Genomic DNA, 14,723 nt, shown 5'->3' on the forward strand with positions numbered 1-14,723 from the left:
AAAGTAGTACAGTGACATTGAACTACTCTGATAACAGGAAGTAAAAAATAAAAAAATAATTAACCCCCCTGGCGGTATTCCCGAGTCTGGCGCGGGGTGGAATTTCAGTACCATAAGCTGTAACCCGAGCCAGACTCAGGATCGCATTGCTGGATACAGGGAGAGTTACTTACCTTGTCCCCTGGATCCTGCAATGTCTTCCTCGCTGTGTGATCGAGCTGTCCTCCGCTCGATTCACACAGTGCCCGAGTGCCGCTGAGCTCCGTTCCCTGCGATGTTGTGACGCACAGGAGCGGAGATCGGCGTCAAATTCAAAAAAGTAAAAACACACAATACACATACAGTACTGTAATCTTACAGATTATAGTACTGTATAAAAAAATTACACACCCCCTTTGTCCCTAGTGGTCTGTCCAGTGCCCTGCATGTAGTTTTATATTATAAAAACATTTTTTTCTGCCTGGAATTTGGAGATTGTCCATAGCAACCAAAAAGTGTCCCTTTATGTCAAAAGTGGTTATAGACCAGGCTAGAAAACAGCGATAATAAATTATAATCACTCGCAGAATTGAGCGATAGCGATTTCTGGGGAAATTCATCATCAAACACTAAATCTAATGACGGCGACAATTCTGCAACTCAGCAAATTTCAGTGTTTTTGATTTGATTACATTATTGAATATTTTTTATTATTATTATTTGTTATAATTATTTATAGTTATTTATTATATTATAATTTATGATTTTGTGTTTCAGGCTAGGTTCACACTATTGCGATGCGGGAACGCCGCGAATCCGCGGCGTTTTCCCGCATCGCATACCTCCCGCCGGCAGTTCACACTGCCCTATGCGGACGGCTGGGGGTGTCAATGTTATGTTAATGACACCCCCAGATCCGTCGGCATATCGCAGTGCGATCTGCCGACTCGCACAGGAATCGGATCGCATGGTGTGAACACCCATGCGATCCGATTCCGTTGCGGACCCAAAAAAGGGTCCTGTGCGAGTTTGCTGCGGGACAGCTGCGAGTTCAGCCATACTATCTGTATGGCTGAACTCGCAGTGCTACGGAGATCGGATGTGATTTGCTGTGCGAATCACATCCGGATCTCCCCCCGCAGCAGTGTGAACCCAGCCTCAAACTACTATCATATCCGGGATGAGTTATTCCTAAGAATTGCAGGCCTACAATATAAAATGCCAAATTTCCATGCAAAATAATGGTACCGCTTTCAGCACCTAAAATCCGAAATAATCATACCGCCAGGGAGGTTAAAAATTTTTTTAAAATTGAATAAAAATTATTATTATTTTATTTTTTTAACATACGACTGTCACCAGTCAGTATCTCTGATCATCACCACACCAGTCATTTACATTTGGTGACAGTATTTAACCAATTGCTGAACCGCCATTTACAGTGGAAGGTTGGCTCGTTCAGGCACATTCACATACTGCGTGTGGGCACGGATCCGGAAGACTGTGCTGTCATTCGCTGCAGCACAAGCCGATCAGCGCGTCCCGGCCAATGATTTATGGCCCGGCACCCACTATTCAGCTGAGCGAATGACAGAAGAGAGCCCTGTGTTGGTAAACAACACAGGGCTCTCTACAGACAGCAGCAATGTGCCTTTTTATTCTGCATGCAAAGCAGGGAGTAGAAACCAGAATTCCCTTCCACAGGTGGTGATCTCAGCGGGGAGCATCGATAGTTTCAAGGAACTATTAGATAAGCACGTGAACGACCGCAACATACAAGGATATACAATGTAATACTGACATATAATCACACACATAGGTTGGACTTGATCGACTTTTTTCGACCACACCTACGATGTAACTATGTAACCAGCACATTGCTTAGTAAAATCAGTACACATAAACACTGGTTAGGCACACATTTAACTCCTTGATTGCCCTAGATGTTAACCCCTTCCCAGTCAGTTTCATTAGTACAGTGACAGTGTTTAGTATTAGCACTGATTACTGTATTAAGTGTCACTGGTTATGTCAGTGACAGTTAGTCAGTTCCCACTCAGCATCAGTTAGTGTTAGATTGCCCGCTGCACTATAGCAGTCCTACTATAAGTCGCTGATCACTGCCATTACTAGTATAAAAAAATAACTAAAAGTTCCAGTATCTATATCAACAGTTTGTAGAGGCTATAACTTTCCCACAAAGCAATCAATATACACTTATTGAGATTATTATTATTTTTTTTTACCAAAGACATGTAGCAGAATACATTTTGGCCTTAATTTATGATTTTTTTGTATATCGGATATGTTTTATAGCAGAAAGTAGAAAATATTGTTTTTTTTTTACATTTTGGGTCTTTTTTCGTTTATATCATAAAAAATAAAAAACCCAGTGGTAATCAAATGCCACCAAAAGAAAGCTCTATTTGTGTGAAAAAAATTATATTTTATTTATTAATATAATATATAATAATATAATATAATATATTATTATATTCATTTGGGTACAGTGTTGCATGAATGTGCAATTAGCACAGTGCTAAATAGCAAAAAATGGCCTGGTCACGAAGGGGGTAAAATCTTCTGGAGCGGTTAAAAAAAGAATATTGTGAAAAAATAAGTGTATTAAGGTAAATAGACTGTTTGCCGTTTTTGCAATAGCGCAGTTGCTCCAGAGCTTAGTAAATCAGCAGTAAATCTGCTGACTTTCATCATCCAACCATGTGCAAGCAAAAATGCTGTTTTCTTTTTTACATTTTCCTTGCATGTAATTGGATATTCTTTGCAAAGTGAAGCTTTATCTAATTTACTGAGATCTGGAGCAACTGCACTTGCTAAGTCTATGGGCCTGCAGTAAATCAACCCCTATAACTTTAAAAAAACAAAAAACAATTAATATACACTTATTGTTTGTTTTTTTAGTTTTCACCAAAGACATGTAGCAGAATACACTTTGGCCTAAATTTAAGAAGAAATGTATTTCTATTGCCTATGTTTTATAACGGAAAGGTGATAAATTAAAATTTTCAGTATCTTTTTGTGAATATAGCAAAAAATCCAAACACCCAGTGGGGATCAAACACGACCAAAAGAAAGTTTCACAAAATGATGTAAATTTCCTTTGGGTACAGAACAAAGGAGGGGAATTGGATAGGGATTATAGAGGTGCCTAATATATAGAAAATTACAGTATTTTACTTAAAAAAAATATAAGTTTTATTACATAGATGTATAGAAGACAACAAACACAAGGGGCATAAAATATAAGCAGAGTAATATATAGATAGTAATATTGGCCAAAGTATCCATATGCTTGAAATGGTCACTGATGCATGTCAAGTCCCTACATGTTTCGCCAAACAATGGCTTCTTCAGGGGATTATATGATCATCAGTGTTCAACAGTGGCTCTGATAATAATAAACACACAGTTAATTATTACAAAGTAGCGAAAATAGAAGTAATGTCACAAATAATACAATAGTACCAGGAAAAATCCATACAAATATATATCAAGTGTCATGGCTCATAGATTGTCCCACCCCACAAATTCCGCCACAAATCCGCGCCACTGCTTACAAGCCTTGATCACGGCACAATTTTCTAGTTAAAAAACAGAATATATATACTGTTTGCCAAACCACACCTTCCAATTAATTGTCTCATTGAAACAATTAGGAGATATCCAAAACAGAAGGTGAGGTATCACTTGGCAATACAAACATGGAAAAGACTTTCCAGCAATGGGATATATGATTGTACATATTATCTACACAACAGGAAATAACAGAAAGTGTGTAAGACAAGACAAAAAGGTTCCTCCAAATAGAATAAATGATAAACAAGTCTGCATCATATCTTGAGTTAAAACCATTTGTCTAGTCATGCTGGAATATGTAGTCTTATCCTGGGATATGCAGTCCCATTCTGGGATTTGTAGTCCCATGCTGGGATATGTAGTCACTGGCCTAATTGCATTTGCAATTCTATTTATTTTGTATTTATTAAAGGTACTTATACAGCACCATCAATTCATGCAGCACTCTACACATATATTGTACATTTACATCAGTCCCTGCCCTCAAGGAGCTTACAATCTAAAGTCCCTAACTCCCATTCATACATACATATATTAAGCCCAATTTAAACAGGAGCCAAATAACCTACCAGCATGTCTTTGGAGTGTCGGAGGAAACCGGAGTACTCAGAGGAAACCCAGGCAGGCACATAGAGGACATGAAAACTCCAGGCAGGTAATGCCGTGGTTGGGATTCTCTTTGGATTTCATACCAGTGCTGAGGAAGATGTCAGTAATATACCATTATTTTGATTATATTTTGAATATCACAACAAGCATCGTAAAAACAAATCAAATAAATAATCATAATGAATATAAAACAACTAAAATGAAATAGAAATGAAAAATAAATAAATAAAAATAAAAATATACATTAAAGAAATAAATAATATATATATATATATTTTTTTTCACTTCTTTTTAGTGACAATGACAATAAAACAAATAATATGTAAAAATAAACAAAATAAAAAGGCAGTTTAGAATAAAATACCAGGGTATGGTGTCAAACATTTCTGGAGAGTGTACATCCACAGTTTGGGCATGAGGGGTGAAGATTTCAGGAATTTAATGCTGAAACCAACATTGGTGTTGGGATTTGCCACATTAGACTTTATCATTTATTTATTTACTTTTTTTTGTTTATATGTTTTTAATTGACATATATTTATCTGTTTATCCACGTATGTGAGCTCTACTCTTTCTTTATATTTGTGCTGTATTTTGTTTATGAAGATTTATATCACATAAATAATTACTGAATAATAGGCATGAGCAAAACTGTCAGGTTTTGCTTCACAGAAAATTGGCAAAATAAGCAGATTATTGGCGATATTGATAAATATGTTGGAGTCGGTAAAGTTGGTTTTCTACATGAGTAGAGTTTGTTTATTTTAAAGGCAATTTTTAGTTTGTAAAGTGAATTTTGAACTTTCTTAGTGTATGAGGTGAAACAAAAATGAAAATTCACCTCGTAAAAAAATATTTGGTTACACGCAAGGAAAATAAAAAAAATTAGGATTTTTGATCGCATATGATTGAGATGACTGCAGTAGTTGAATATTCACTTTGCTTAGTGAATGAGGTGAAGCTAGGCTGACTTCAACCATCTAAAATTTAAAAAAAAACACAAAATCATGACTTAACAGTCAGAACACATTAAAAGTAAAAGACCAATTTAAAGCCATCAAAAGCCCAAAACAACTTTAGACCAACATTAATTTTGCCTTCTCCATTACCGGGAGTACAATATGTTCACTTTCAAGGGGAACATTTACTTACTTCAGTGTAACAAATTAGAAATTTAAAAAAAATCTAAAATTCTGCAAGGAAAAAAAAATAGGATTTTTGCCTGCATATGATTGGCTAAATGAAGCCATCCCAAACTTCATCTCATTTAACTTGCATGAATTTAATCTTTATAACATGAATATCCACTTAAGGCAAAGCTAAGCCTTCTTCAATCACCAAATAACATGTTAGCTAAAATCCTTCTTTTTTTTTTTTTCTTTACACATGGCTGGTTGTTCTTTTTGCTAATCAAATGAGTTGAAATATGGGATGACTTTAAAAATTTCTATTTTTTTTTCCACACCCCTGTATGCATTGCTGCTGTACTTATATTTACTTAGCAACATGCAAGAGGCCAACAATGTATATTTTTAAAGATCAGTAAAAAAATGATGTATTTTTTACTCCCATGTGCAAAAGCTGCCTAATTTTGCTTGCACATGATTGAATGCACATTCACATGATTGAATGTTCTTTGCAAAGTGAATTTTTAAGTTGCATCACTTCATTCTCTAATATAAGTGAACATTCACATTGAGCCCAGGTTCACACTTGTGCGAACACAGACATCGCATTTGATTCGCACCTGCACTGCGGTGCCGAGCGCATTCGATATCTGTGCAATGCGAGTTCAGCCATACAGTTGTATGGCTGAACTCGCATTGGATTCGCAGGAGAATAGTGCAGGGACTTTTTTTTCACCCATGTGTTTTAATTCCTGTACGAGTTCACAGTTTGCACTGCGATCTGTGAACCGATCTGTGGATGTCATTAACATTGTATTGACACCCACAGCGGTTCGCAGAGGGGCTGCAGCTGCTGATCAATGTATTCTGACAGCAGTTTTTCTTTTTTAGACATTAGGAAAAAAACAGTTCAAACAGCAACTTGCATCATTTTTAGAGACTGTAGATCATTTTTTTTTCTTTCGTTTTTTTCTTCTTTTTTTTTGCTGGTCTACAATTTGTTTTTTTAAATATAACAAGAAAATATACTATAAATATAAAATAAAAAGGGATACTGCCTTCTTGTTTTAATTGTTACTTTTCAAAAAATACTCTTTGAAAAGAGACTGAAGGTGGAAGTGAATGCTGTGATGCCACATCCTGTTTGTTGGAATATATATATATTTTTTATTGGTACTTATATAGCGCTGTCAATTTATGTAGCGCTTTACACATATATTGTACAATCACATTAGTCCTCACCCTCAAGGAGCTTACAATCTAAGATCTCTGATCCCAGGTTCACACACTGCTGCGGGTTAGAAATCTTTCAGCTGAACTCGCACATTTTCTAACTATCAATGCAGTCCGACTTCGGGGGGGGGGGGGGGGTCGGGAGTGCGATTTGACACAACTGTGTGGGTTAATGCACAGATATCTATTCAAATCGCCCCCGAAGTCACCAAAAGTAGTACAGTAACTACTTTTGGGAACCGATTCGGACGATGCTATTGCTGGCAATAGCCACTGATTTGGCATGCGATTTGACATCTCAAATTAAATGCCGAATCGGCCCAATGTGAATGCTAACTCACATTCATACATATACATATTTAATCCATGAACACTTGGCTTAAAAAATAGATAGTTCATATAGAGCATTTTTTGTACACAGTTCAGGCGAGTTTAGCATTTTTTTTTTTCTGCCAGAAAGCTCCAATCAGATATGCAAACCAGAAGGATTTTTTTTTCTACCTCTAAACACTGAGTTTAAAATATGCCTCTATCATAGCTGCCAACTGTCCCTGATTTCGAGGGACTGTCCCTGATTTAGAGAAATGTCACTCTTTTATAGTTACATAGTTAGCAAGGTTGAATGAAGACACCAGTCTATCCAGTTCAACCTGAGTGTGCATGCATGTCTACAATTGTCCATATCCCTGTACATTGCATCTCATCTATTATATTATTATTTATTTAAGGTACCCAATCCATATAACGCCATCAATTTACACATACATTGCACACTCACATCGGTCCCTACCCTCAAGGAGCCCACAATCCAAGGTCCCCAACCCACATTCATACACTAGGGCCAACTTTGGACAGAAGCCAATTAACCTCCTCATTTGTTCCTCTTTCCTCCTCATTAGTCCCACATTTTGGTCTGATCTATATAATTGTATATAAAATGCACTTTTTATCTTTCAAAAAGTGCTTCCTAGTGCTATACGTTTCATCCAAATTTTAAATTGCCGCATTTGTAAATTTTAAAAGCCAATATAAAGGAATAGTAGTGGTAAAAAAAAGCACTTGTGGATTTAATTAACCTTTTTTTTTTTGGTTATGTCCGCTTTAAGGGGGTGTGGCAGGAGGCGTGTCCCATGCCTACATACGTTTGATAGTAAGTGTCCCTCATTCACTTCTCAAAATGTTGGGAGGTATGCTCTAAACGTCCTAATGTGCTTAGACATATAGGATAATACTGAGCGACTTCTACAGGCAGAACACAAAACTCCTGTAGAAGCATCGATTTTAAAGCCAATTTTGCATGGACCCTTAGACAGGAGCCAATTAACCCACCAGCATGTCTATGGACTGTGGGAGGAAACTGGAGTACCCGGAGGAAACCCAGGCAGGCACAGGGAGAACATGAAACCTCAAGCAGGTATATAATGTAAATACGTGAATGCAGATACTGATGTGAATGTACAATATATGTAAAGCACTGCATAAACTTTCAGTACTATATAAATACCTGTAAAAATAATTTTAAAAAGTATATACAGCCATCTGCATTCCCTCTGTATGACGATGAAGAATGAGGAAATCAAGTCAGACTGTGCCCTTCCCAGCCATTGGGATGAATGACAGGGCACTATACTGTATATATCGAATAGGATTTTACCCTTTTGTCTCTCTTCTGTTCTCAATGTTATCAGATACTGACTGTATCAGTAGAGCCATCTTCTTCAAGGTTGGGTTGCTGGAATTGATCTGTAATCGGTGGTAAATTGTAATGACAGCTAATTAGTTTTGGAGAGGTGTTTAATCTGCCTGGATGAACTGCTTACATTTCCAGGGTTGTAAAGAAACCGTTTAATGACAGCGGTCTGATAAGAGGGTTGAGGGTGGCGGCTCTATGTAGTCATATCAGGATATGACAAGTCACCTGCACACCAACAATATATTCTTTGTGTCATAAATGGGGAGATTAATTGTCACATCTCCAATCAGAGATTTCACTGAGACAGGTCCTGGGCTCACCAGCTGCGGGCCTTATCCACAGAACCATAAAACTATTAAAAGAACATTTACTAAAGGTTGCAATTTCCCGGTAACCGATGTCACATCGGAGCGGAGAGAGGAACAGAGAGGAGACTTATTAAATACAGATCGATATGTTCATTTCTGCTCTGATAATGCTACAGAAGAATAATAGCAGTTGGCCAATTGTGGGCTATAAACTGAGGATTATAATAAAACAACAGCGGGAAAACTAACACATAAACAACACTGTAAATCAGAAGTGCACACAATATAACAAATATGTACTAAACCGTTCATACTATAATAACCATCTTGTGGCTTCTGGTTCTGTATTGTAACTTTATCTATAGGCACATAAAAAGATTGAATTCAAATGAAAAAGGATAGATAGATAGATAGATAGATAGATAGATAGATAGATAGATATGGATTAAGAAATAGATAGATAGATAGATAGATAGATAGATAGATAGATAGATAGATATGGATTAAGAAATAGATAGATAGATAGATAGATAGATAGATAGATAGATAGATATGGATTAAGAAATAGATAGATAGATAGATAGATAGATAGATAGATAGATAGATAGATAGATAGAATTCATAAAATAGATGTGGGCTGAGAGATAGATAGATAGATAGATAGATAGATAGATATGGATTAAGAAATAGATAGATAGATAGATAGATATGGATTAAGAAATAGATAGATAGATAGAATTCATAAAATAGATGTGGATTAAGAAATAGATAGATAGATAGATAGATATGGATTAAGAAATAGATAGATAGATAGATAGATAGATAGATATGGATTAAGAAATAGATAGACAGATACGGATTAAGAAATAGATAGATAGATAGATAGATAGATATGGATTAGGAAATAGATAGATAGATAGATAGATAGATAGATAGATAGATAGATAGATAGATAGATATGGATTAAGAAATAGATAGATAGATAGATAGATAGATACGGATTAAGAAATAGATAGATAGATAGATAGATATGGGTTAAGAAATAGATAGATAGATAGAATTCATAAAATAGATGTGGATTAAGAAATAGATAGATAGATAGATAGATAGATAGAATTCATAAAATAGATGTGGATTGAGAGATAGATAGATGAAAATGAATCTTTATTTAGAAAGATAACACACATATATAAAATTATTATTATCATACATGATTTATATAACAGTTTACGCAGCGCTTTACAATGTAGAAGGAGGACAGCACAATTACAGTACAGTTCAATACAGAAGGGACAGGAGGGTCCTGTTTGTAGAGCTTACATTCTAAAGGGAGGGGGTGGTGGAAAATAGATAGATAGATAGATAGATAGATAGATAGATAGATAGATAGATAGATAGATAGATAGATAGATAGATAGATAATATACTACATAAAATAGATATGGATTGATAAATAGATGAATAAATAGATACATAGATAAATAGATAGATATTGTGTGGACTATATCAAATATCCTGTTGATTCTGGCTTGATATTATATAGCTATAGCTGCAACCTAGTTGTATAAAAGAAATATGAAAATAAATCTTTATTTAGAAGATAATACAAAATAACATTTAATTAGAAGCTAGCAAGCGTATAAAATATAGACAGATAGACATTTATCTCTATAGATAGATCGATACAATTAGAAAGACAGAATTAAAAAGCTAGATAGATATATCAAATTGGAGAGATAAAATTAGAAAGATTGATAGATACAGCAGATAGATATTGTGCATACTGTATCAAATATACTGTTGATTCTGATTTGATATTGTATAGCTATATCTGCAACCTAGTTATATAAAAGAAATATGAACATGAATCTTTATTTAGACATATATATAAAATTATATTATTATTATTATTATTATTATTATTATTATAATACACGATTTATATAACAGTTTATGCAGTGCTTTACAATGTAGAGGGGGGGACGGCACAATTACAGTACAGTTCAATACAGAAGGGACAGGAGGGCCCTGCTTGTAGAGCTTACATTCTAAAGGGAGGGGGTGGTGGAAAATAGATAGATAGATAATATACTACATAAAATAGATGTGGATTGAGAAATAGGTGAATAGATAGATAGATAGACAGATATAGATAATAATATTTATATTGATAGCTAACAATAGATAAATAAGATACACATAACAATAGAAAAGATAAACAGACAATTTTGTATGTTTCCTTCATAAACCAAATACAGCCGCATTATACATGGAGAGAGATTAATTGCTGGTTCACACCACAAAAACGGACTCCAGATCCGTTCCGGATGCGTTTTTGCATGCACGCTTTTACGCATTTTTGACATGTTCCTGTGCAATTTTGATGCTTTTCCAGATGCAAACCTGATGCTTTTTTTTTTCTCCTTTTTGCCTGTTTTTTTTTTTCACTGTGCTGAGGTCTGGTGCGTTTTTGATGTGTCCTGGTGCGTTTTGATGCGTTTTACTGCATTCCAGTACAGTCCAGTAAAAATGCAGCATGTTCTACTTTTTTTTTCTGGAACTGTAACGTGCTGCAACTGACTGCACTGGTGTGAATTATGCCATTGGAAACCATGTAAACTACTTTCCATGTGTTTTTGATGCAAAAATAAAATAAACTGGACTACATGTGGTGTGAACTGGCTTGGAGGGTGAAAGAGAGAGATGGAGAAGGAAGGGCGAGACAGGGAGAGAGCAAAAGATAAAAATATAGAAAGAAAGAACGAAAGAAAGAAAAATAGAACGAAAGAAAGGGAAAAAGAGAGACAAACAAACAAACAAACAAACACACTGAGTGCACTGATGTGAATTATGCCATTCGAAACCATGTAAACTACTTTCCATGTATTTTTGATGCAAAAATAAAATGCACTGGACTATATGTGGTGTGAAATGGCCCAGAGGGAGAAAAAAAGAGATGGAGGAGAAAGGGGAGACGGGGAAAGAGGAAAAGATAAAAATACAGAAAGAACGAAAGAAAGAAAAAAATAACGAAAGAAAAAAAGAGATGGAGAGAAAGAGATGAAGAAAAAAAGAAAGATGAAGGGAGAAAGAAAGAAAGAAAAATAGAAAGCAAGAAATGAAGGGAGAAAGAAAGAAAGCAAGAAATTAAGGGAGAAAGAAAGAAAGAGATGACGAAAGAAAGAAAGAGACGAAGAAAGAAAGAAAGAAAAGAAGAAAGCAAGAAATGAAGGGAGAAAGAAAGAAAGCAAGAGATGAAGGGAGAAAGAGATGAAGAAAAAAAGAAAGAAAGAAAGAAAGAAAAATAGAAAGCAAGAAATGAAGGGAGAAAGAAAGAAAGCAAGAAATTAAGGGAGAAAGAAAGAAAGAGATGAAGGGAGAAAGAGATGACGAAAGAAAGAAAGAGACGAAGAAAGAAAGAAAGAAAAGAAGAAAGCAACAAATGAAGGGAGAAAGATAGAAAGAAAGAAATGAAGGGAGAAAGAAAGATAGAAAGAAAGAAATGAAGGGAGAAAGAAAGAAAGATAGAAAGAAAGAAATGAAGGGAGAAAGAGATGAAGAAAGAGAGAAAGAAAGAGAGAAAGAAAGAAAGAAAGAAAGAAAGAAAGAAAGAAAGAAAGAAAGAAAGCAACAAATGAAGGGAGGGAGAAAGAGATGAAGAAAGAAAGGAAGAAAGGAAGAAAGCAACAAATGAAGGGAGAAAGAAAGAAATGAAGAGAGAAAGAAAGATAGAAAGAAAGAAATGAAGGGAGAAAGAAAGAAAGATAGAAAGAAATGAAGGGAGAAAGAGATGAAGAAAGAGAGAAAGAAAGAGAGAAAGAAAGAAAGAAAGAAAGAAAGAAAGAAAGAAAGAAAGAAAGAAAGCAACAAATGAAGGGAGGGAGAAAGAGATGAAGAAAGAAAGGAAGAAAAGAAGAAAGCAACAAATGAAGGGAGAAAGAAAGAAATGAAGGGAGAAAAAAAGAAAAATGAAAGGGAGGGGTATAGAGAGAATGGGAAAGCGGGAATAGGAGAAAGAGTGAGATAGAGTGAGAGTAAGAATGGGAGTGAAAGAGAGGGAAAGAGGGAGAGAGATGTAGAAAGTAAAGTAAAGAGAAAGTAAGAGAGTAGAAAAAAGAGAGATTTGGGCAATTTATTTGAGAACATTTTTCATTTTACAATAAGTTCTTCATAGCCAGTTCATGGAGAACTACAAATCCCAGCCAGCCTGCGTGGTGCCCATTAGGACATCTGTGAGGTTGCGGGTTGCCTCCTGGCACATTACCCCAGAAGGAAAGAGGTGACAAGTTCAATGCAATCTATTTCCATGAAAGAAGGGTTTTGTGTTGCAGGCTCCCTGCTGCTGTGACCTCCCCTCCTGCTGACACAACCTCATTCATTGCTCAGTAGACATAGAAGGAGAGAAATATTTAAATTACTTTGTGGAGGGCGGGGCTTCAAATGAGTGGCTAATTAGATCATTAGTGAACTGTCACACTTCCACTTAACTTTAGTAGGGAAGGAGAGGGGGGGAGGGGGGGGGGGGGGTAGACAACTCTCTGAGGACCAATCAGAAGCCGGGAGCCGAGTCCAGGACTTGGGAAGTAGATGAAAGAACTGACACAGAGGCAGAACAAGCAGAAGAGGTGACAACAGGGATCAGACAACTCACTACAGCGTGGGAAGGAACTTTTCCTCAATTGGGAGAATTTGGGATAAAGCTGAAGGACTGCATACAAGGAGACACTTACCACCACACTTACCTCCTGCAGAAATGTATTAATAACTGCAACATTTCCCACAGCTCAGCAGTGAGCTAAAGAGCTTGCAATCTTTCTGTAAGCAAACACCTGCCAGAAGCTGACCTCAGGACCCCCAGCCTCCTTCCTCCAGCCATGCAGAAAGGAATGGACAATTCCCAGAAGTTCAGAATTGATGCCCTCTTGGCAGAAGAGCACCCCCGGCTGGTACCTCACCACCAAGGCAGAGAGACTGCAGTGACCCCATCCACCCCTTTATCACAAATGTACTCCAAGACAAGTTACCTGCCCCTGCATGGGCTGTACCCGGCACCACTCTACCACCTGCCTACTCTGGGCACTGGGCACCCCCACTTCCCCTATGGTGGATTCACGGGGGTCCCTGCCCCAGAGCACATCAAGGCCGCCTCATTGCCCCTGGAGCACTGGCTGAGAGCCGGACTGCTGCTACACCGGGGACCGGAACTGCACTGTGAGTACCAAAAGGTGGGGAGGGTGTGCCATGGTGGGGAGGGTGTGCCTACAATGACATTAGTCGGTTTTTCAACCAGTGGTATCCCTGAGGCTGCACATCTGACAGATTCAAGGGGTACTCCTGACCATACACTATGCAATCTGATTGTACAATCTCCCTTAGATCCACCATTAACTGTGTATTGCAGGGGTATGCCTGATTTCACACAGGTTATTTAGGTGTGCCCCTCTATGACATAGATTTTGTAAATACAAAGGAGATTGTACAATCAGATTGTATAGCTGGCCATAGATTGCTTTTTTTTTCATCACTTCATTGGCCTGAAGGAAACGAGTCGGTCAGTCCATCCACACAATTGAGGTGTAGAGAGAAATCCTCTCTGCTGAGACATTGGGGTTGATTTACTAAAGGCAAATAGACTGTGCACTCTACAAGTGCAGTTTCTCCAGAGCTTAGTAAATAAGGTAAAGCTGTAAAGAATACCCAATCACATGGAAGGAGAATAAAAAGAAACAGCATTTTTGCTTGCACATGATTGGACGATGGAAGTCAGCAGAGCTTCTACTCATTTACTAATCTCTGAAGCAACTGCACTTTGCAGAGTGAACAGTCTACAGTATTTACCTTTAGTAAATCAACCCCGTAGTATTCTGACAACGGGGACTCTGCAAGAAAAAAAATTGCCAACATTCCCGTTAAGTCGTTTCTTTGGAGCGGACACATATGGGTCAAAATTTGGCTGGTCCCTGCTGAACTAGCCGAATTGTGATCCATCTATGGCCAGCTTATGGCCAACTTTAAGTTAACTGTGAATGCAATTTGTTGGCACCCTTAACAACGAAGGTCGTGAGATCTTGGCTGGACATACAATATAGAATCAAATTGCACAATCTCTGTCCAATCCCCTTTAAACTCACCACGTGTGACCATATGATTGTACTATATCCTTTGGCTCTCCCAAAA

General features: G+C 37.0%; 1 protein-coding gene and 1 long non-coding RNA gene across 2 annotated transcripts in view; one reads left to right on the forward strand and one right to left on the reverse strand.

Annotated features, from left to right (window-relative positions):
* Window positions 1–3,208: 3,208 nt before the first annotated feature.
* Window positions 3,209–13,420, reverse strand: LOC143923914 (uncharacterized). Its single transcript, XR_013261790.1, has 3 exons — window positions 13,289–13,420; window positions 4,146–4,273; window positions 3,209–3,388 (listed from the first exon to the last, which is right to left on the reverse strand). It is a non-coding gene; the product is annotated as an uncharacterized LOC143923914 (long non-coding RNA).
* The window catches only part of LOC143923913 (homeobox protein Hox-A4a-like), a 67,101-nt gene continuing 65,798 nt past the window's right edge, over window positions 13,421–14,723 (forward strand). The window contains exon 1 of the mRNA XM_077447861.1: window positions 13,421–13,757. Within this exon, the coding sequence (XP_077303987.1) occupies window positions 13,421–13,757 (337 nt within the window). The remainder of the gene's footprint in view (window positions 13,758–14,723) is intronic.

Source organism: Lithobates pipiens, unplaced genomic scaffold (assembly GCF_037356315.1).
Source record: "Lithobates pipiens isolate NorthernLeopardFrog02 unplaced genomic scaffold, aLitPip1_a1.2 Scaffold_22, whole genome shotgun sequence".
Lineage (NCBI taxonomy): Eukaryota > Metazoa > Chordata > Amphibia > Anura > Ranidae > Lithobates > Lithobates pipiens.